The sequence below is a fragment of the Lipotes vexillifer genome, unplaced genomic scaffold (genome assembly GCF_000442215.2).
Source record: "Lipotes vexillifer unplaced genomic scaffold, Lipotes_vexillifer_v1.1 scaffold512, whole genome shotgun sequence".
NCBI lineage: Eukaryota > Metazoa > Chordata > Mammalia > Artiodactyla > Lipotidae > Lipotes > Lipotes vexillifer.
In genome coordinates, this window is record NW_006787695.1 from 2,612,935 (window position 1) to 2,635,838 (window position 22,904).

The window sequence follows — 22,904 nt, forward strand, 5'->3', positions numbered from 1 at the left end:
GTGCAACACCTTTGCAAGTTCTCTGAGGTGAGAAATGCTGCAGGGTTGAATTGCTTAGTCATCCGGTGACTATATCTTTAATTTTATAAGAAACTGTAAAACCGTCTTCCAGTGTGACTGTCCGTTATGTGTGTCCAGCCAGCAGTGTGTGAGACGCCAGTTGCTCCGTAAGCTGTCAGCACTTGGTGTTGATGCTTTTTAACTTTAGCCGAGCTGGTGCCTGTGCAGAGGTCGCTTACTGTGGCTTCGTGTCTCATTTCCCTAATGATTATGTTCGATCCCTGGTTATGTGTTTGTTTCTCATCAGCATCCTTTCTTTTTTTGGCAGCTCTCTTCAGGTATAACTGATGTGAGGTAAACAGTAGATGTTTACTGTGTACCATTTAGTGAGCTTTGATGTGTGTGAATCCCCGTGAAACTATGCAGACAATCGAGATGAGAAGCATTTCCAGCATCCCCCCAAATTGGCTTCTTTCCAGTCCATCCTGGCCCAGCCCCAGGCCCCCACTGGTCTACTTTCTGTCACTGTGGATTAGAGTTTCCTAGAACTTCATGTAAATAGAATCACAGAGGAGGTACTTATTTTCTTTAATTGTGGTAAAATTCACATAAAAATCTATCAGCACGTTAGCCATTCTAAAATCTAAAATTTAGAGGCCCTTATTACATACACAGTGTTGCACGTCCCTTACCACTGTCTAGTTCCAGAGCATTCTCATCACCCCAAAAGAAGCTCTGGGCCCCTTGGCAGTCACTGCATTCCCCCTCCCCCAGCCCCTGACACCGCTCATCTGCTTCCTGTCTCTGTGGATTTGCCTGTTCTAAGGATTTCATATTAATGGAACCAATACACGAATTGTCCTGTGTCTGACTTCTTTCCTTCACTTGGCATCATGTCCTCAAGGTCCATCCATGTGGTAGCCTGTGTCAGAGCTTCACTCCGTTTCATGGCTGGGTCATATTCCATTAGGTGCTTGGACCCCATTCTGCTTATTCAGTCATCCATAGATGGGCGTTTGGGTGGTTTCCACCTTTTGGCTGTTGTGAGCAGTACTACTGTGAACATTTGAGTACGAGTGTTTGTGTGAGGCCCCGTTTTCAGTTCTTTTGGCTGGGGGGCGGTGGTCGTGTGTGTGTGTATACACATACCTAGGAGTGGCATTGCTGGGTCGTGTGGTAATTCTGTGTTTGACTTACTGAGGGGCCACCCAGCTGACTTCCACGGCAGCTGCGCCGTCTTGCATCCCCACCCGCACGTGTGGGTTCCCGTCTCTCCACATCCTCTGCACGCTTGCTTTTCTCTCTCTTTCACTGTAGCCATTTGTCTTGGTTCAGGCTGATGTACCAAATCCTGCAGACTGGGTGGCTTATAAACAACAGAAGTTTGCTTCTCATAGTTCTGGAGGCTGGATGTCCGAGACCAAGGCGTCAGCAGGGCTGTTTCTGGTGCGGGCTATCCTCTGGGGTACAGAAGTTTCTTGCTGTGTCCTCACCCGGAAGAAGCGGTGAGGGAGCTCTCTGGAGTCCCTTTTCTAAGGACACTAATCCCGTTCATAGGGCACCACCTTCATGACCTCATCACCTCCCAAAGGCTCTACCTCCTAATACCATCACCTCGGGCGGGGGCGGGGGGGACACAAACATTCAGACCACAGCTCTATCCTATTGGGTATATGGAGATAACTTGTTTTAATTTGCACATTTCTAATGACTGGCAGTACTGAGTGAGCATCTTGTAAATGTGCCCATTTGTCATTGTACGTCTTCTTTGATGACATGCCTGTTCAGATCATTTGCCCATTTAAAAACCTGGTGTTTTCTTACTATTGAGTTATATGTGCTTTGCATACATTCTGGATGCCAGTCTTTTGTCAGAGGTGCTGTGCAGCAGACGCTTTCTCCCCGTGTTTGCTCGTCTTTCTGCTCTCGTAACAGTCTTTGGATTTGCAAACGTTTTTCATTTTGACTGTGTCCAGTTTTCAGATTTTTTTCCCTACTTGGTTTATGCATCTGTATCCTTGATGGGAAGTGCTGGCAAATCCAAGGCCAGTAGGATTTTTCTCTTGTGTTTTCTGCTAAAGGCCGATTCGGGTAACTCTTCCCTTCAGGTCTGTGCTCCACTCTGAGTTGGGTACTGGCACATGTGGGGTAGGAGGGAAGGTGCATCTCTGCACACGGTGTCCAGTGGCCCCAGACCCACTCGTTGGGCCCCTCGTCCTCCCGCTGACTTGCCTCGGCACCTTCTTCCGACGGGACTTGCCATACATGAGTCTGTCCCTGGACGCTCTTGGGTGTCGGTGACGGGTTGTCTGTCACAGCAGGACAGCACTGGCCCCGCTGCTGTCGCTTCACTGCCGTGTTCATTTCAGGCAGTGCTGATTTTCCTGCTTCTCTCTGATTCTCAAGTGCTGAGACTGTTCTGGTGTCTCTGCATTCCCACATGAACTTCAGAATCACCTTCCCCACGTCTGCAAAAGAAACCTGCTGGGATTCGGCTTGTGATCGTTTGAGTGTGCAGGTGAATTTGGGGACAGTCCACGCCTTTCCAGCATCGAGTCTGCTGGCTTATGACCCTGGCATTTCTCAGACTTTAAGTCATTGCTAATTTCCCTCAGTACCATTTTGTCATGTTCATCTTTCATCAGACGTATGAATACTTGGGCATAACCCAGTGTTTCGTATCTTTGATGATACTGTCAATAGCGTTATTTTACTGCAGTTTATGGCTGTTCCTTGAAGTGTACAGAAGAACTGTTGATTTTTGTGTGTTGACTTTGGACGAAACAGACTCATCAGATCACTTTTTCAGGTTCCTTAGGAGTTTCTAATAGACGATCACGTCCTCCACAGATAAAGAGGGTGTCCCCGTTTCCTCTGTAATCTGCGTGTCTTGTATCCTCTTTCCTGCCCTGTTCACTGTGCTGGCCGGGCCTCCCTGAGGACGTTGTCTCAGGGTGTGGGAGCAGCACAGCCCTCCCCCCCCCAGCCCTGGGACGCGTCGCTCCCCGCAGACACAGCGTGGGGGCTGCAGCTGCTCCTGTGTCCTTTATCAGGTTGAGGAACCTAGACTGCTGAGAGCCCTTGTACTGTGTGAAATCTCGAAGGCCTGGTGAATTTGCCCAGGGCTTTTCTGCACGTACTGGGGCTCCTGTGGTTTTCCTTCTTCCCTTGAGCCGTCCTGCGTCTCTGGACAAATCCCATTTCATCGCAAATCCTGCGTCTCTGGGCGAATCCCATTTCATCGCAAATCCTGCGTCTCTGGGCGAATCCCATTTCATCGCAAATCCTGCGTCTCTGGGCGAATCCCATTTCATCGCAAATCCTGCGTCTCTGGGCGAATCCCATTTCATCGCAAATCCTGCGTCTCTGGGCGAATCCCATTTCATCGCAAATCCTGCGTCTCTGGGCGAATCCCATTTCATCGCAAATCCTGCGTCTCTGGGCGAATCCCATTTCATCGCAAATCCTGCGTCTCTGGGCGAATCCCATTTCATCGCAAATCCTGCGTCTCTGGGCGAATCCCATTTCATCGCAAATCCTGCGTCTCTGGGCGAATCCCATTTCATCGCAAATCCTGCGTCTCTGGGCGAATCCCATTTCATCGCAAATCCTGCGTCTCTGGGCGAATCCCATTTCATCGCAAATCCTGCGTCTCTGGGCGAATCCCATTTCATCGCAAATCCTGCGTCTCTGGGCGAATCCCATTTCATCGCAAATCCTGCGTCTCTGGGCGAATCCCATTTCATCGCAAATCCTGCGTCTCTGGGCGAATCCCATTTCATCGCAAATCCTACGTCTTTGGGCGAATCCCATTTCATCGTAAATCCTGCCTCTTCCTCCTTACGTGCTTTTGGATTCTGACTGCTTGTGTCTTGTTAGGGTTTAAATCCAGTCTCCGGAAAGACGCCCATCTGGAGATGCCTTGTCTAGTGCGTTCTCTGGTTCGGTAGCAGGGTGGCCTGGCCTCACAGAATTGGTTGGGCTATTGCCCTCTTTTCCGGAGCCGCGTGTTTAGAACTGGGCTGGTGTTCTACGTTAAACGTTGGCAGAATTCACGGTGAAGATTGGGGTTGGACATTCTCTCCCTGGGAAGGTTGTGGACATTGCGTTTGATGGGGTAGTTCCCGTCTTTCAAGTGTGTGCCCAGCTCCCATGACTTGGTGAATTTATCGACACACGTTGTTGATAAGATTCCACACGTTTAGGGTCTGTACTGACTGACATCCCTCTGCCACTTCTGATGTTGGCATTTGTGTCTTCTGTCCTTGTCCTCAGTCAGTTTGGCCAGAAGTTTTTTTATTTTCCTGATCTTTTCTGAGAAGTAGCTTTTAGTTTTGCTAACTTTTTTGTAATGATTTCCTATCGCCGCGATTTCCCGTCTTTATTATTTCCTCTCTTCTGCTCACTTTAGGGCTAACTGTTCTCCTTGCAGTTTCTTAACGAGGCAGCTTTGTGCACTCAGCCTTTCTGCTTTGCTCACAGAAGCACTTAATGCTGTGAACTTCCTTCCGGGCGCTGCTTGATCTGCATCCCAAACGTTGTTGATGTGTTGGTTTGGGGGTTTTTTCGTGTTTTTTTTTTTTTTTCTTCCCTTCTCATTCACTGCAAACTACATTTGTGTTTGTCTTGTAACTTCTCCTTTGGCTGATGTGTTATTTAGAATTTCGTTGTTTTGATTTTCAGCTCCTGCAGCTTGTTTAGACATGTCTTGGTTACTGATTTCCAGTTTAGTTCTGTCGTGGGCAGGGGTGCTCTGTCTGGTCTCAGTGCTTCCAGATGTACTGAGACTTGTTTTCTGGGCTGAGGGTGGTTGTCTTGGTAAACGCGCACTTGAAGGTCGTCCAGCCCTTGAGTGTCGGCTTGCTCCGTGGGTTCCGAGCATGTCCAGGTCCCGGTGTTTCGGCAGCTTCTGCCTGTTCCATCGGTTATGGGAGAGGGTGCGGCTCCCGATGCTGAGTGACTGTGGGGTTTCCCTGGGGAGCTGTGGGCCGGGGGCCGTGGCCTTTGTGCCTCTGTGGGCGGCTGTGTCGTGTGAGGACCTCCTGTCCCCAGATCAGCTCCGCCCTCACACCCCTTCTCTCTCGTCATCGCGACACGGCCCTTGTTCTTGCCGGAGACATGCTTCTCAGGAGCCTGCCCGCCCGAGATCAGTGGACCCACTTCTCTGAACACAGAAAGGGGCAAACGGCTGATCCGTGAAAAGAGCAGTCTCTGCTTCCTTTCCCTGCGCACGGAGGCCTCTTTCGGCACACGTGTGGGCTTTGATCTGGGCGTCCTGTAGTTTGTCCAGTTCTGAGCCCTTCTGCCTGGAGTTAGCACGGGGTGGGGGGTGCTGAACCCACAGGGCCACCCTCATTTCACACGCCAGGCCCGAGTCTGAGTCTGTCACCTGTGTGTCTCAGGCTGTCACCTGTGTCTGACCGGCTCTGGATTCCAGGGGTTCCGACGACCCCCTCTCGAGTTCCACAGTTTTCTCAGCAGCCCACAGGACTCAGGGAAACACCAGTCCATTATAAAGGGTTCCTTATAAAGGGTGTGATGAGGGGTACGGGTGAGAAGCCTAGTGAAGAGGCATCAGGGTGAGGCGTCGGGGGCTCCCCAGTGCAGCAGTTTGTCCCCGTGGAGTTGGGGTGCATCTCTGTCCTGGTACAGCGGATTTGTTTCCTAACTTGGAAGGCCCCTGAACCCGCTCCCTTAGGGGATGTTTCAGAGGTTTCATCCTGTGGGCATGATCGAGGCTGCCCTCCACCTCTGCCCTTGCCCTCTGCAGAGAATGCTGGGGGGCTGAAAGTTCTAGCTCAGTAACCATGGTGTGGGCGCTTTAAGGACAGCCCCATCCACGACCAAACAGGCTCCTGTCCCCCCAGGAGATTCCAAGGGACTTGGGGGCTCTGTGTCAGGAGCCGGGGGCAGAGACCAAATATCAGAGCAGAAGACGCTCCTGGCACCAGGTGTTCGTGGTGGGAGCACAGCTGCTCTGGGGCTCCCTCCCTTAGGGGACCCCATGCGGTCAGGCGCCCCATGGAGGGAACCGGGCAAAGGCCAGCGCGCACCTGCACACGGTCCACTCGCAGAGTCCTGCACGGGGGACGTCAGATGCCCTGTGCCCCGTGAGCACAGCCAGACCCCAGGCCCCAGCCAGATGCTGCCGTGCTCGGGACAGGCTGTGTGGACGGACGGGGAGTTCTGTGTGTGCGCGGGCGTTGGGGGTTGCCGTAAGGGGCGTGAGGGCGGGGATCGGGGTCACCGCAGGGCTGCTCCTGACGGGGTGACGCGGGCCTCGGCGTGTACCCGGGTCTCCCATCACGTACACTAGATAGACGTTACAAACCTGTAAAACCTTACCATGTCATGTGTTTTTCCCTTCAGGGTGGCATTTTACCATATTTTTAAACGCGTTTAGACACGTTTCTTCGTGCCTCTGAATTTCAGAGTCGGTGTTTCCCATTCCCTTAGAATGTTTGCAGACAGTCCTGAGAGGTAGCGGACGGAGGTCTCAGTGAAGGCGTTAGGATGGACTCTCCAGCTGCCTGGGGGGTGGGTGGGCTTGGAAGTGCAGGCACCGCTCGTTCTGGGGACGTGAATGCAGGCGTCACCCCACGAGCAAGGGCACAGCTCCTGCCGTGTGGTGGACAGACGCACGGCCGTGGGACAGGACGGTGCCGTCGCCCGAGTCCGCCGAGCAGGCTGTCATGTGCCCGCGCGAGCACCCCGGACAAGATGCCCGAGGCCCCTGGCTCCCCTGTCCCTGCCGGCTGCGCCCTCCCACCCCGGAGAGCGGCCAGTGTCCTCCACGCCCTGACTCACACAGCCCCCTCGGGGCCCTGGCACCAGCATCCCTGGCTGGAGGCCTCTGCGGCCCGTCGCCCAGGACACGCGCCCACCTGCGTGGAGCAGAGGCCTTTCAGCCCGCACTGTGCCCGAGCCTCGCCCCATGGTCCCCGCCCCAGTGTGTGCGAGAAGCCACAGAGCGTCCAGACGCACGGCTCCCGCGCAGCTGGGCTGCTCCCTCCTGGGGAGCTGAGGATAAGGCGCTAGCACGTTCTGGGCCTGGCGCGGTGGGCAGGAGCGGACTCCGGTGGTCTCCCCCAGGGCGGCCCCTGGCCACGGGCGTGCGTGGCCGGTGCTCGGGTCGGGGGGCGCGTCCTGCCAGACCATCTGCCGGCAGCTCCCCAACCCGCGGACGACGCCCCTGACCCGGGTGCTGTGAGCGCCATCGCCCGTGTGGGCTTCTGTGGGGACCCGGTTTGCGCCTTTCCTCTGCCTCTCCCTCCGGAGTCCTGGCCGTGTTCACACCCTTTTCCCTGCAGGGCCTGTCACTCTCTTGGGCCCTTTGCCTTTTTTCCTGTACCTTTGCCTTAGTTTAAAGTCTGTGTGTGACTCCTTTGTCAGGATACTGCCCTGCGAACGTTTTCCTGGTCTGCGGCTTGTTTTTGTGCTCTCGGCGACGTCTGCCCCGGAGTTCTGGTGGGGAAGTGGATCAGTTCACCCACCTTCTCTTTCAGAGTTTTGGTGTTTGAGTCACGTTTAGGGAACCTTTGCTTCTCCACCATCGGGACGATCTCCTACATTTCCTTCTGGAGTTTCACCGTCCACGCTTGGGGCCGGCAGCCCTCCCTCATGGTTTTGTAGAGTTGCCCCGCCGACCAGCTGGGCTCTCACTAGAGACGATCGTTCCCTCTGAGCTGCCGCCAGCTTTGTCTCTGGCTGCGTTGGTGGGTGGCACGTGGGGCATCTGACCTTCAACTGGGCCCTTCCTCTTTGCCCTGACGCACAGCCTCACTGCTGTGACTGCACGGAAGGCTTGACAGTCGTGCGTTTGCATGTGGGCTTTGAATGAGCTGGTTGATTTCTGCAAAACACACCTTGCTGGGTGTGCATTGGCTTTGCGTTGAATCTGTGGGTCGTCTGGGGAAGAGCTGACATTTTAACACATTATTGACCGGGGGATTTTTGCAGAAACTAATGCCTGTGCCTGTAATGTCTCCAGTCAAAAATGTGTCAACAGCATTAAGTGTTCAGTCCAGGAATCTGTATGGTCTGTCCCTCCATTTGGGGGGTCTTTGATTTCTCCCAGCCACGCTTTCTCATTCCTTTTGTAGAGATCTCGCACTTTGAGTTACGTTTACCTGTAGGTTGATGTTTTTTATACTTTTCATAAACGGCAGTTACATTTTTTATTTTCTAATTGCTTGTTGCCAGTGTGTGGAAATATAATTGATTTTTGTACATTGTCCTGGGATCCCGCAGCTTTTCTGGTTTTCTGTTACAAGTAAGTCCCCTACGTACACCCCTTCAAGTTGCGAACTTTTAGAGATGCAAACGTGCTTACCGTCAGTGTCAGGCACGAGTGAGAGTGATGTTGGAGCTTGCCCTCTGCCTCGTATTGCTGACGACCCTCCAGCTCTACCATCTCCCACCTCCTCTCCCTCCTCCAGGCAGTAACTCTTCTTGCCTGTTCCCTCGATGCCAGCCCCTGTGTGCCAGCTGTTGTACTGGACTACTGTACTTTTCAAGGGACTGTAAAAATGTTTTCTTCATCTTTTGTGTTTATTTTTTATGTATCATTTGCATGGAAAGTATTAGAAACCTGTTATAGTATAGTACTATGCAGCCGATTGTGTTAGTTGGGTACCTAGGCTGACTTTGTTGGACTTACGGACAGACTGGACTTCAGAACGTGCTCTCGGAATGGAACTCGTTTCGTGTGTAGGGGACTTAGTAATTCTGGTATTTCGTAACCCTGTCGGAATTCTCCCTACCGTCGCGTATTTTTGCATTACCAGAGTTTCCCCTTTGTCTCTGCCCGGAGCGTCCCCTCCTCCATCTCTGCTGGTGGAGCCTGTCCCGTTCCAGCTCAGGGCAGAGCCGGCCTGCGTGCGTCCCCATGTGCAGATGTGAGCCGTGGGCTCCTGTGTACGCCGCTGATTACAGTGCTGTGTTCCCTCCTGTTCTTAAGTTTCCTGGCCTGTTGTTTGTTTCACTGTGATTTTTCTTTTTTTTTACTGCTGGATTCGATTTGCCGGCCTGGATTTGTGTGGGATGTTGGCATCTCTGTTCCTGGGAGCTGAGGGCGCCTGGTCTCCCTTCACAGGTGTCAGGGTCCAGGACGTGCAGCCTCGTAACAGGAGCCGGGAGACGTCCCTCGTTTCCATTCTCTGGAAGAGTGTGGGTACCATCCACGTGATTTCTTCCCTAAAGCTGGGCCTGGGATTTTCTTAGTGGGAAGGTTTGAAGCCACAGGTTCGGGCTCTTGAAATGTAGAACCGTCTGGATGTCCGTTGTCAGTTCTGGTTAGACACGTTCGTTAGTCAAGGAGTCCGCCCTGCAGTCGTCACGTTTCCTGGCCTCCAGTTGTTGGGAGTGTCCACTGCCTGTCTGTCAAGCGCTGGTGGGCTCTGCAGTGACCGCTGACGTGCGGAGCGCGCGTTTCATTTTTCTGCTTCTCCAAGAGTGTTGCTGAGGGGTGATTACTTGCTTAAAAGCTTTCTGAAGAGCTGACTTGGCCTTGTTGACTTTCTCTGTCGCGGATCTGCTTTTTCTCTTCTCTCAGCCTTTGTTGTTTCCGCCGTTCTTCGTCTGCGTTTTCGGGAGGGAAGCTCAGAGCGTGGGTTTTCGGCCTGCTTCCCGGTCAGCACCTGCGCTGACAGCTGTGGACGCCAGCCCTGCGGTCGCCTCGACCCCTGAGATGTGCCCGGGTTACAGCCTCGTCCTTGTCGCACCCCGAGTGTCTCCTGACCTTCTCTGTCGTTTACGCCGTCCCGACGCGTCATCGGAGGTGCTGCACGTCCAGGGCTGGGGACGTGCTCGTCGCCTCTGTACAGCTGCCGACGTGCCGCCTCCAGTTGGGGCGGGTGGTCTGTGCCCCGGGCTCGGGAGCGCCGTTTCCGTCAGCATCTCCGGAGTGTCGGCTGGGAGAGGCTGCCCCTCCCCCTGGAGGCCCCTGGGGCTGGCGCAGGCGCTGGGCTGCGTGGTCGGGCTGTCTGCACGCGGTGCGCTCCCGGCCGCCTCGGGGGCTCGGGCAGCCGGGGGCCCAGGGCGCGCTAACCCTGTGTCATCCCCCACCCTTCCCCCCCTAGGCCTGTGGCTGCCCGCTCTACTGGAAGGGGCCGCTCTTCTGCGGCGCCGGTGGAGAGCGCACGGGCTCCGTCTCCGTGCACAAGTTTGTCGCCATGTGGAGAAAGTGAGTCCCGGGGCGGGAGTGGTGGCCCAGCCGTGCCTCTGCCTCCACTGGCCGGCGCTCCTGCGGCCGGGACAGTAAGGGACTGAGACGGATGTCCGGGGGTGCCCAGCATGGCCGTCGTGTCCCTTGCGGGGCCCCATCCGTCTGTGCCCGTCCTCACGGAGCATCCGACCCCGGAGTCTGGGTAGGGGCCTGTGGCCGCGCGTGAGGTGCAGCTGGGGTGCCCTCTGTCGCCCAGGATGCTCCAGAGCTGTCACGATGACGCGGCCAAGTTTGTCCACCTGCTCGTGAGCCCCGGCGGCAACTCCCTGGCGCAGGAGGACTTCATCCCCTTCTTGCAGGTGCGTCCCCGCCTCCCCGCCGCACACGCCCTCGCCCCCTCCTCACAGGCGCACCCCAGTGTCTACACCCCGGGGGGCAGGCGGGCGGGCTCCTCCGAAGCTGGCTCCATGCAGCCCCTCCAAACCCGTGTGAGAGGCAGGACGGTGTGGACAGCTCCACACCTGAACCTGCAGAGCATGGAGCCGGACAGGGGTTAGCACCTTCGGGGCGCTGGGCCGCCCACGAGAAGCCGGTTGCGGTTTGCAGAACGCTCGTTTCCAAACGCCGTTCTGGTTCATGTAAACACGGTTTCATTTAGCGCTCTGTGTTACATCTTGTAGAGGGGAATTGAAGGTGGTCCCCGGTTACCTGCGTGTTCCCCATGAACACGGAGTAACCGAAGTTACCAAAACTATTTGAATAGAAGTGACTTAAAGGGCTCCCGGGACTGCAGTGCTCTGTTAAGTGAGGATATCGCAAATTTTCTTTCTCAGAATCTGGGATGAACTTCCACAGTGGTCTTTTATACATTTACACGTGTCAGATTAGTACCCTCGGCCGCGAGAGGTGGCATGCTTCCTTAGCTTGTGGCCCAGATGATTCTGTGTGATCCTTTAATTGGATGTGATTTCGCGTAACCGTGTGTTTGGGGTGACGCTGCGTTAGCGGCTCTGTGGCTGGATGTGTGAACCTGGGTGTTGCTGGTGGGCACGTGCGTTCTTATCCCTGGGCCTGGCGGCGCATCCCAGGGCCATGTCCCGTCCCCCGTGTGCAGGACGTGGTGAACACCCACCCGGGCTTGGCATTCTTGAAGGAAGCGTCAGAGTTCCACTCCCGCTACATCACCACGGTGAGTACCAGCACGTCGCTGCCCCTGTGGCTTCCGTGGGCGCCTGAGGCCCGGGCTCCAGGCCCCCTGCGAGGGAACGGACACCCAGCCCTGGACCCGGGGCCCTTCACGGCCTGCTTTCTCACCAGGAGGCGGGCGTGGGGCTCGGGCGCGGGGAGGGCTGTGTGTCCCACCTGGGTCCCCAGCTGGGCGCGCTCGGAGAGAGCCTGGGTGGTCCTGGCCGCGTGCCCCGGGGTCGGACAGGGCGGGGCAGGCGAGGGGACGCCCAGAGACCCAGCGGTCTCCCTCTCTGGGCAGGAGGGGCCTCAGAGGATGCCCGGCCCCGCCTCCTGAGGACCGGGTCTACTGGGGTCCAGGCGAGCACGCCCAGCAAGTTGGAGCGCGGCGCTCTGAGCGCTGCAGGTGGGATGCCGGCCTGGCCTGGGGACACGAGGACCCCATGGCCCATCCTCCGCCCCCGCCCTGGTCAGAGGTCACCCGGGAGGATGGCCCTCCGGCTCTAGGTGGAGGTCTGCGGCGCGGCGGCCCCGTGGCCCGCCGGCCGGGGGCACACTTGTCGCGTGGCGCGGAGCAGACGCTCGTGGCAGTCTGCGTGCCCGCGGTTCCCCAGGCCTCCCTCCGCCCTGTCACCGCTCCGTGCCGCCCTGAGGGCCCGTCGCCAAGGAGCGGTGCCCAGAGCCGTGCCTCATTCCAGCTGTGGCAGGGAGCGCTGCGTGTGAATGGGGCTGTGCACCAGGTGCTCCGTTCCCATGGCCCGACCTCCCTGCGCAGACAGGACAAGGCAGGGCACATCCGCGGGGAGGGGACAGCCTCCAGCAGGGACGGGGGAAGGGGATGTCTCGGACGAGGACAGGTTGGCGGGGATGCCCCGGGAGGGCAGGTGAGGGGACAGCCCATGACAGGGACAGGCGAGGGGACGTCTCAGATGAGGACAGGTGAGCAGATGCCCCGGGACAGGTGAGGGGTATCACAGTTGGGGACATGCCCACCTGGGAGCGCAGCTGAGCCCCATGGCCAAGGTGGGCCTCACTGTGCCGGGGGCAGGGGCCACTCTCTGGCTTTAAGTTAACGTTTTTCATTCGGTGGTCAGTTGAGTGTCCGCGGAAGCATTGGGGGCAGTCTCTCAAACCACCCGCAGTGTAAGGAGGGCTCCCAGCCACGCAGGAACTGCGTGCCCGCGCCGTCCCAGCTCAGGTGTGGCTGTCTCACCGGGACATCCCCCCACATGTGGCAGCAGGTCCGCTTCTCCTGCCACCTGTGTCCTCCCTGCAGCTGGAGGCGGGGATGCTTCCCACCCCCCCCCACCCCCCCTCCTCTGTCTGGTGACATGCGGGGCGGTCGCCCTCTGCTGGTGACACGGGGCCCTGCGGCCCAGGGTGCGGAGCTCCTGGTGAGGCCAGGCAGGAGCTCGCAGGCGAGGTCCCAGGCTGGGTTCCTGCAGCAGCGCACGTGGGGGTGCTGCACAGTCACGTGCGGGGCCCCCAGCCCCCCACGTCCCGGTGCTCAGCCTACGCCCTCCCCCTCCTACAGGGGGGCCCCCCGCGTCCCGGTGCTCAGCCGACACCGCCTCCTCCTCCAGGGGGGCCCCCCCGCGTCCTGGTGCTCAGCCGACGCCCCTCCCCCTCCTGCAGGTCACACAGAGGATTTTCTACACGGTCAACAGGTCCTGGTCCGGGAGGATCACGTGCGCAGAGCTCCGGAGGAGCACGTTCCTGCAGGTGGGTGGCGCTGGCCGAGGGAACACAGGGCCTTCTGCGTGCCCTGCCCACTCACCCGTCCTCCCCAGGTTCCACCAGGACCCGTCCACCCATCCCCGCACCCGGCCCGCATCGATGCCCCATCCCTCCGCCAGCCTGTCAGTGGTCAGCGCACGTGTCTACCCAGCCGTCCTCGTCACCCCACCCCGCCTCCCTGCCTCCCTTCCCCCGGCGTCATCCACTTCTCCACCCGCACGGCAGCAGTGCATCTTTACCCACGTACATGTCGTCCGTCGGTCCACCCACCCCTCCGCCCACCCGTCGTCTCTCCCTGCACCCACCAGCCTGTCACCCGTCCCTCTATCGACTGACGGCATCACCTGTTTCTCCCACCCAGTCCACCCACCCGTCGTCCACCTTCTTGTCCGTCTACCCGGCTGTTACCCATTCCTCCAGCAACCTATCACCTGTTCCTGCATCCATCCCCCACCCACCATCCACTTCGTCTACCCACGCTCTCGTCGTTCATCCCTCCACCCCCCACCAATAACCCGTCGCCACACCAGCTCCTAGGTCATTCATCTGCCCACCCCCTCCTCCCTCCCTCCATCCCTCCATCCAGCGCCCAGCTTCTCAGCGGTCACCCCATCCATCTGCCCACCTGTCATCATCACCCCACCCACCCGTCATCCGTCCCTCATCCCCCGACTCGTCCACCATCCATTCATTTTCCTGCCTTTCACTTATCCACCCACCCACCCTTTTTCTTCTGTTCGTCTTGTGCCCTTCCTTTCCCCTCGTCCATCCCGGAGGCACGGCCCTGCCCCGGTGCACCCGGGTTCTGTGGACGTGTGTGTGTCAACAAGGGCGGGGCCGACCCGCTCGCGTCAGGAGCCCCCGGCCACGAGAGCGTACGTGCTTGGGCTGCTTCGTGCTGCAGTCTCGCGGCCTTGACTGGGTGCACCCCAACCTGGATGCTGGGCTCCCAGCCCTCAAGCAGGTCTCCACCAGCTCTGACCCTCCGCCCTCCCGACGTGAGACTCCTGGGGGGATGTCCCTCCTGCGGGAGGCCTGTCTCCACGCTGCAGCCGGAGGTGCCTGGCAGCGGGTTTCTGGGTGTGTCCTGGCAGAATGTGGCGCTCCTGGAAGACGAGGTGGACATCAACCAGCTGACGGAGTTCTTCTCCTACGAGCACTTCTACGTCATCTACTGCAAGTTCTGGGAGCTGGACACGGACCACGACCTGCTCATTGATGCGCAGGACCTGGCCCGACACAATGACCACGGTGAGGACGCGGCCTGCGGGCGGCGGGGAGACAGCACTGGGGCAGGCGCTGCCCTGCCGGGCTCCTGCATCTCCAGGGAGACCAGCGTGGCTGCCTCCCCTGACCCTCGAGGCCTGAACCTTGTCCTGCCTCTGGTCTCCTCCTACAGGACACACGGGAGACTGGGACACAGCACGGGACCCTGGGGACCAGGGCGGACACGGGACACGGCACAGGGCGCATGGGGACCGGGGCGGACACGGGACACAGTACAGGATGCGTGGGGAATGGGGCAGACACAGGACAGGGCACAGGACGCGTGGGGACCGGGACGGACACGGGACACGGCACAGGACCCTGGGGACCGGGGCGGACACGGAACACGGCACAGGACGCACGGGGACCGGTACAGACACCGGACACGGCACAGGATGCATGGGGACCGGGGCAGACACGGGACACGGCACAGGACGCACAGGACCCACGGGGACCAGGACGGACACAGGACACGGCACAGGACCCACGGGGACCGGGACAGACACGGGACACGGCACAGACACATGGGGACTGGGGCGGACACGGGACACAGCACAGGACACATGGGGAACGGGGCAGACACGGGACATGGCACAGGACGCGTGAGGACCAGGCTGGACACGGGACACGGTACAGGGCCCTGGGGACCGGGGTGGACACGGGACACAGTACAGGACACATGGGGACCAGAGCAGACACGGGACACAGTATAGGACCCTGGGGACCAGGGCGGACACGGGACACGGTTCAGGACACGTGGGGAATGGGGCAGACACGGGACACGGCACAGGACGCGTGGGGACCGGGGCAGACATGGGACACGGCACAGGACGCATGGAGACCGGGGTGGACACGGGACATGGCACAGGATCCTGGGGACCGGGACAGACACCGGACACAGCGTGGGACGCATGGGAACGGGACAGACACGGGACACAGCACGGGACACACGGGGACCGGGACAGACATGGGACACAGCACAGGACGCATGGGGAACGGGGCGGGCACAGGACACGGCACAGGACCTGCGGGGACCGGGACGCACAGGTCCTGCCGTTGGTGGAGGCGCTCTCTGGGGGGCGTGGAGCCCCGTCCTGGGCAGAGGTAGCGGCTGCCACACACAGGCTGCATCCGTCCATCCTCCCGCTCTCTCCGCCCCACCTCCCCTCCATTTGTCCTCAGGTATTTGGGGGCCACCCAACCCGTCATTTCACGCCAGGTCTCCTGATGAGCCCCAGTGTGGGCCAGTCTGGGTGCCGCCCTGAGCTCCCAGCACCTGTTCCCATAGCTGAGCAAACAGCTGTTCTGCAGGTGGGGCAGCGTTCCCCTCCGTCCCTCCTCCCGCGGCTTCGTGCTCTGTGTCGGGGCCTCGAGCGGCCCGTCCGCGGAGTGGACGGTGCCCTGTCTGCGTAGGCGGCTCGGGGCACCGTCCCAAGGCCAAATTCCAGCTTGGGGCCACTCGTGCCGCGGCAGGTTGGACGGCAGCGGCGGCCCCAGGCATCGTCCTGAGGGGAGGGAACAGCAGAGCAGAGACGCGGTTCCCTGAGAGGTTTCACTTCTGGCTTCTGGGTTTGGCTGAGTTTCCGTGCGTTCTCGTCGCACAGAGGCCTGAGAAGGTGAACTATGACTTCCGCTCAGCTCAGGAGCAGCGGGGGGGATCCAGTGTAAACACTTCTGTGATAAGAGAAAATGATCATCTCCCACCTCCCATGACAAGAAATCACACGTTCAGGGCGCAGAGTGGACCAGAATTTAAGTGCGCCGTGGGTTCTTAGTTTTAGAAACAGTTTTCTTAAGACTGCACGTTTTCACGTAACGGATTTTTCACGTACCCACACGCACGACCGAATTTCTGAATCCTCCGGGCGTATGTTTTGTCTTTGGTCAACGGGACCCGGACGTTCCCCTGACGTGAGCTCCCCAGGGCACCATCTGCTTGCTGAATCTCTCGGACTGGCCTCGCCAGGGTGCCGTGAACGCTGGCCTGTGGACGCCTGAGGGGACTTGGGTCTCTCTCAACTCCGTCCCTAAATTTGACGCCTGGTGTCAACTCCAACGCCCTCTGTGATCTCGGGAATAGCTCCAGGCGCAGACCCGTGGTGGCTGGCACGTGGTTCCCCAGATCGTGGGTCACCTGTCCCCGCCTGTCCCCACGACTCTCTCCTGGTGCCCGCATCCCTGTGTCCCTGTGTCCACCCTGTCGAGGTCTCACGTCAGGGCATCTCGTGGGGCCGGTGTTGGGGCTTTGTCACCAGGCAGGACTGGTGGCGTTGTGGCCTTGAGACACGACTGACTGTGGGGACCGTGGTCTTGCGGCCAGCACAGGACACTGGGTGGCTTCGGGCACAGCCCCCCAGCTGTGGACGTGAGCGCCGTAATGCGTCCCTCCCCTTCCATCTGCCACTTCCTAACCTGCCAGGTCCTACACGAGAGGCAGCAGGGCTCCTCCTTACGTCATGGGAAGGAACAGGCAGAGGGGCAGAGCTGACCTGTCCCGTGTCCCACGGACGAGCAGGTTCTGTTCTCAGATTGCCAGTTGTGGCAGTGAGTCTGAGTCAGCTGTCCAGTTCCCTGGGGCTGTTGTCATGGCGGGCGGGGGTCGGGGGGCGGACCCTCAAAGAACAGGAAATTATCCTTCCAGTTCTGAGGCCAGAGGTCCAAAATCAACGCATTTATGAAGGACTGTCATCCAGGAGGGGCTTCCTGAGGCGGCTGTATCGGATGACTGCAAATCAGTGGCTTAAAATCCATCCTCCCCCAGCCCTGGGGACCAGACGTCTTAGGTCAGGGTGTCCCAGGGCTGAGCTCCCTCCAGAGGCTCCAGGGGAGGGTCCTTCCTGCCTCTTCCAGCTTCTGGGGGCTCCAGGCATCCCTGGGCTCGTGGCTGCATCCCTCCCGTCTCTGCCTCCGTCTTCACGGGGCTTCTCCTCTGTGTCTGTGTCTCTCCTCTCCTGTGTCTTAGAAGGACCCTGTCATTGGATGTAGGGCCACCCTCATCCAGGAGGACCTCATCTCAGACCCTTCACTGCGTCACATCTGCAGAGACCCTGTTTCCATATAAGGTCCCGTTCACAGCCCAGGAGTGAGGACGTGGACATGTCTTTCTGAGAAACACTGTTCAGCCTCTGACACCATCCAGTCATTTCCCATTAGAGGTGACTTTCATTGAGGCAGGATGACTTGGGGGAAAAGACACTTTGTCTTTATTTCTCCATTTTTGTGGTTATAGGTCTTGGGTATGGGCTGAAAAGTGTCCCCAAAATTTACACGATGAAGCCTTGACCCCCAGGACCTCAGGATGTGACTGGATTTGGACATGGGGTCTTTAAAGAGGGGACGAAGGTACAATGAGGTCACTAGGGTGGACCCTGATCCCGTAGCACTGGTGTCCTTATAAGAAGAGGAGATCAGGACCCAGACACACACAGAGGGGCGACCCCGTGAGGACACAGGGCGGAGACGGCCGTCTACACGCGCAGGAGAGACGCCTCGGGAGGGACCAGCCCTGCTGACCCTTGGATCTCAGACTCCAGCCTCCGGGACTGGGGGAGAAATAACGTGTGCTGTTGAAGCCGCCCGAGCCGACTAATTTGGTGTCTTTCACTCTTTTATCCTCTTAGTTGCCTGGGGGTTGGATGCATTTGTGTGCTGATCACAGCAAACTGAGTGTTTGGAGGCAGAGCCTCTGAAAGGGCGGACGTGTGTGTGCTGCCTTTACCGCCCGCTCTGTCTTGGGGCCCCTGGGCCAGCTCTTCACTCTCGCTTTGCTCTGGGCTCAGGTCCTGGACTGGAACACGTCGGGCAGCGCCCGAGGGAGGCAGAGAGCAGGAGATTGGGTCCCGAGGGTTCTGCCTGACTGGGCTTGGGTCTCGGCCTTCAGACCTGAGCCCGCCCAGCCGCCTGCAAGGCTGCGACGTTGGGCCGGGAGCAGCGTGCGGGGGCTCACGGCCTGCTTCCTCTTTTGCAGCCATATCCACCAAGATGATCGAGAGGATCTTCTCGGGAGCCGTGACGCGGTGCGTCCGCCGCTCAGCTAGCTGGTCTCGTCAGCGTTTGGGCTGACGTTCCGCACGCGCGTCCGCGCCTGACTCATTCGCTCCTGATGTGAGGTGGCCGTGCTCTGGGAGTGCATGCCATCGTCACATCAGGTCGTGGGTTAGGGACACGCGTACACACCTTTGTCACACGAGGTCACGAGTCAGGGACACATGCCACCCACATGAGGTCACGTGTAAGGGGCACGCCATTGTCACACGGGGTCGTAGGTTGGGACACATACACGCCTTTGCCATGAGGTCGTGAGTCGGGGGACACAGGCCCCTGCACCTGAGGCTGTGACCACGGCGGCTGCTCCTGCTGGAGCTGGGCCCCAGGGACCCTCCTCTGGGTCACATGGTCTCTCTCAGGCCTTGTCCTGAGTAGGAACCAAGGGTACAGGACTGGGCCAGACGCAGGGTTCCCCACGCCCCGGGGGAGGTGGGCGGGGACGCCGCCTCAGGCTGCTTCTCCCTGACCCAGTCTTTGTCTCTCGATTCGGCCCTGAATCCAGAGGGAAAAAAGTGCAGAAAGAAGGAAAAATAAGCTACGCTGACTTTGTCTGGTTCTTGATCTCCGAGGAAGACAAGAAAACCCCGACCAGGTGAGTGTCTGGCAGCTGTCCTCTGCTCCACTTGCTAGAACACTTAGAAGCAGGGGCTACTGGTCACCCCTGAGCGAGGGCGCCCCCGCTCTGTGATCCACCTGGGCAAGGTCAGACACAAGCGGGGCTCGCACTGGGGGCGGGGGGGTGTCCGGGTGGTGGCGTCTGTCCCACGCGGGGCTCGCACTGGGGGAGGGGTGTCCGGGTGGTGGCGCCTGTCCCAGGCGGGGCTCACACTAGGGGAGGCATCCCCGGGTGGTGGGGTCCGTCCTGGGCGGCCATGCTGACCGTGGCCCGGTGTCACAGCATTGAGTATTGGTTCCGCTGCATGGACCTGGATGGGGACGGGGTGCTGTCCATGTTCGAGCTGGAGTACTTCTATGAGGAGCAGTGCCGCCGGCTGGACAGCATGGCCATTGAGGCCCTGCCCTTTGAGGACTGCCTGTGCCAGATGCTGGACCTGGTGAAGCCCCAGAGCGAAGGTGATGCTGGGCGGCGGGGTCCCCCAGTGACACAAGGACACCCCAGGGGGAGTGGGTCCTTGGGGGTTGGGAAGGTGGTCCCCCAACCCCGTGGCCCTGGGCCTGTGCTCCTTCAGCGCCCACGTGGGGAGACCAAGCCCGGGACCCCTGGAGTGGGCACTTCAGAGGGCCCCTCGCCCTCAGGTCCCCCTCGTCCGGCCCTGTGCTGGGGCCCCCGGGGTGTGTTTGGTGGGTGTGGGAGCCGGGAGCCCACCAGGTGCATCTGTCCGGGGGCGCTCAGGACACCTTCCAGGGTCAAAGGGAGGGTCTGCCCGAACCCACCCGCCTTAGTCAGCGTCGTGCGTCCGACACCTGGTCTCAGGTGTCGTCACTGGGGGCCATGGTGGCCTGGGCCTTCCTGCCCCGGCTGTGGGTTCCTGCCCCGTGTCCGCGGGTCCAGGGCAGCTTGGGTCCCGCCCTCAGGTGACTGGCGGGCGGCCCTCGCTGCCTTGGGCCCTGTCTCCCGACCCCTCCCACCCCCGGGCTTCTGCCCACACCCCTGGCCTGGCCTGGTTCGCGGCAGGGGGTGCCGTGTCCTAAGGTGTGTCGGCGCGTGCGCGCAGAGGGACGTGGCGCCTGGGCGTGCGTGGGAGCCCGTGTGCTCACGTGCCGCCCTGGGCCGCAGGGAGGATCACGCTGCGCGACCTGAAGCGGTGCCGGCTGGCCGGCGTCTTCTTCGACACGTTCTTCAATATCGGGAAGTACCTGGACCACGAGCAGCGGGAGCAGACCGCCCTGTTCAGGGTGAGTGGGGGGCGCGGAGGGGGCGCAGGCGGCACCTCTGGGCCCCCGCCCCGCGTGACACGACGCGCGTGCTTCCCGCAGGAGAGCGAGAGCGAGGGCCCCGAGCTGTCCGACTGGGAGAGGTACGCTGCCGAGGAGTACGACATCCTGGTGGCCGAGGAAGCCATGGGGGAGCCCTGGGAGGACGGGTAAGGGTGCGGCGGGCACGGGGGCCCGGGACGTGGGCACGGCCCGCTGGGGGGTGCGGGGACACTCGCCCCGTGTCACGGCCCGAGGCCTGAGGCCGCAGGCAAGAGACGCCTTCCCCGCTCCACCTGCCGCTTTCCCCCACGAAGGCAGGGCCCTCAGCCCCTGGCCCCACTCCCCACCGCCCGGCCTCACGCCACCCTGACCCCGGAGGGCTTGCTGCTGAAGCAGCCCCTCCCACGGGCTCTCCCAGGGTTCCGTCTCCCGAGCTCCCTCCGCCCTCTGGGGGGTGGGACCAACAGGCGGCTGGAGGGGCGCAGACCCCACCCCTGCGGAGGGGCGGACGGGGCAGCCGCACGGCAGCGCCTCGTGGAGTCTCCCGTCAGGGAGCGTGGCTGTAGCTCGGTGGGCACGTCTTCCGACGACGCCCCTCCTCCCCCGTGGCTGATGGGTGTGGACAGCTGAGGGGGGCGGGGCTGGGGACTGGGCGTCTCCCCCAGGGCCTTGGTCCTCAGGCTTGCAAGCAGCCTTGCGGTAGCGGAGTGTCGGGGTCCAGTGTTCATGCCTGGGTCCCGGGCGGGCTCGGACCCCCGCCCAGTCCCGCCCAGAGCCTCCCAACCTGCCTCTTCCCCTGACGGGGCTGCTCAGCACCGGGGCCGGGGTTGGCACGGCTGCTGCTCGTGTGGTGCACGGGGTGGCAGTGGAGCCCGGGGCCTGAGGGTCACCCTCCGCCTCTGAGGGGGGGGGGGCCGGGGGGCCCCCCCCCCCTTTTGGGGGGGGGGGGGGTTTCAGTTTGCTGACAGCAGCGCTGCCTGCCCAGGGAACCACCCCGAGGGGGTTCTGAGTGGGCAGGAGGGTGAGCACGCCCGTCACCCCAGATCCCACCCACCCTCAGGCCCTGTCTTTGGTCCAGGTGTTGGGCCTTCTCCAGAAGGTCACAGAGGTGGAACCCCACAGCCCCTGCATGCCCGCCTTTGCTCTCAGCACGAGGCCTCCGAGAGCCCCGCGGGTCCCTGGGTGCGTCAGGAGCTGGGCCCCTTCACACCTGGCCGCGTCCTCACCAGCGATGGACGTTGGCTTGCTGGTGTCCGTTGCTTCGGGCCTGGGCACGTGTGGCCGGCCCTGGTGTCGAGCTGTGCGAGCTGGATTTGTGGGGCTGTAAGCGCTCGTCTCCTGGGTCAGAACCTGGGCGGGGGGTTCTGGGTCACCTGGTAGACAGACGCACCTTTACCTCCACGAGCCGCTCACCCATCTTCCCACGTGGCTGCGCCACTTTGCGTCCCCGCCAGCGTCGGGCGTGCATTCCCGCGGCTGCACAGCCTCGCCGGCTCTGCCGTGGTTACGGTTGGCCTGTGTTTTAAATTGTAGTCACTCGGACGTGTGCAGCAGGATTGCACCCCGGCTTTAGCTGTTCGTGTCCTTGTTGCCCTTTTCTGGTGAACGGCTGTGTCTTCTGTTCCCCATCGTGGGTTACTTGTTTCCTTCTGATCGAGTCTCAGGGGTTCACCTTCTGGATACAAGTCCTCCAGGAGAGAGGGGGGGACTTGTGTTTCCTAGCGGTTTGTGGTGTATCTCTTCCTTCTCCTAACCTTGTGTATCACAGAGGAGACACTGTGAACTTTGATGAACTGCCATTTGTCACTTTGTCTTTATGGGCTGGGCTTTGGTGTCATGTGTAAGAAAGGATTGCCTAATCCAAAGCCACAGAGACCCTTCTGGAAGTTTCAGCGTTTTCCACTTTACGCTGGATCTGTGATCTGCTCTGAGTGACCTCCCCTGCGGGGCATGGGGTCTGGTCCAGGTTACTTCTTTACGCACGTGGATGTCCAGTTTAACGCAAGGCCCCCAGATCAGTATCTCTGTGGAGAATCAATTGACCGTGTCTGTGGGGTCTGTCTGTGAGCTCCTTCGGTTCTGTTGACGCTCATCTGTCCAGCCACCAGTGCAACGCTGTCTCGCCTGCCGTGGCCTCGGGGTGGGGGCAGTGGACTCAAGTGGCGAGGCCTCCGACTCTGGTCTTGCCCAGAATTGTCTGGGTCACTCCAGTTGCTCTGGCTTCTGTGTGAATCATATAGACTCGGCCTGTCTGTCCAGGAAGAGCCTGGGGAACGTTTACTGGACTGAGCCGGGTCTCTACATGGTGAGACTTGGCACCGTGACCGGGTGACCACCTGTGAGTTGGTCTCGGGACCGTCTGTCCCGTGACCGGTTTGGCTGGCCTCTTGCCGCCCCGCCCCCCGGCTGCACTTCCTGCAGCTCCGAGGTAACCCGGCCTCTGTGTGGTGAGAGCCCACATCCTTCAGCGTGGTGTTGGCTGTTCTGGTTCCTTTGTCTTGATGTGGACGTTTACGAACAAGCTTGTCTCTACACAATATTAAGCTGAGACTCTGAGGAAGGAACGAGCGCTCTGGGGACAGTGACACCTTAGTGACATCGAGTTTCCTGATCCACAAAGCACTCT

The 22,904-nt window shown here is 60.0% G+C and overlaps 1 protein-coding gene across 1 annotated transcript in view; it reads left to right on the forward strand.

The window, feature by feature from the left end:
* The window catches only part of PPP2R3B (protein phosphatase 2 regulatory subunit B''beta), a 52,933-nt gene that overhangs the window by 28,884 nt on the left and 1,145 nt on the right, over positions 1–22,904 (forward strand). The window contains exons 3-12 of the mRNA XM_007460505.1: positions 10,080–10,183; positions 10,422–10,524; positions 11,280–11,354; positions 12,986–13,072; positions 14,182–14,338; positions 18,321–18,369; positions 18,903–18,992; positions 19,299–19,474; positions 20,139–20,257; positions 20,339–20,445. Of these exons, the coding sequence (XP_007460567.1) occupies positions 10,080–10,183; positions 10,422–10,524; positions 11,280–11,354; positions 12,986–13,072; positions 14,182–14,338; positions 18,321–18,369; positions 18,903–18,992; positions 19,299–19,474; positions 20,139–20,257; positions 20,339–20,445 (1,067 nt within the window). The remainder of the gene's footprint in view (positions 1–10,079; positions 10,184–10,421; positions 10,525–11,279; positions 11,355–12,985; positions 13,073–14,181; positions 14,339–18,320; positions 18,370–18,902; positions 18,993–19,298; positions 19,475–20,138; positions 20,258–20,338; positions 20,446–22,904) is intronic.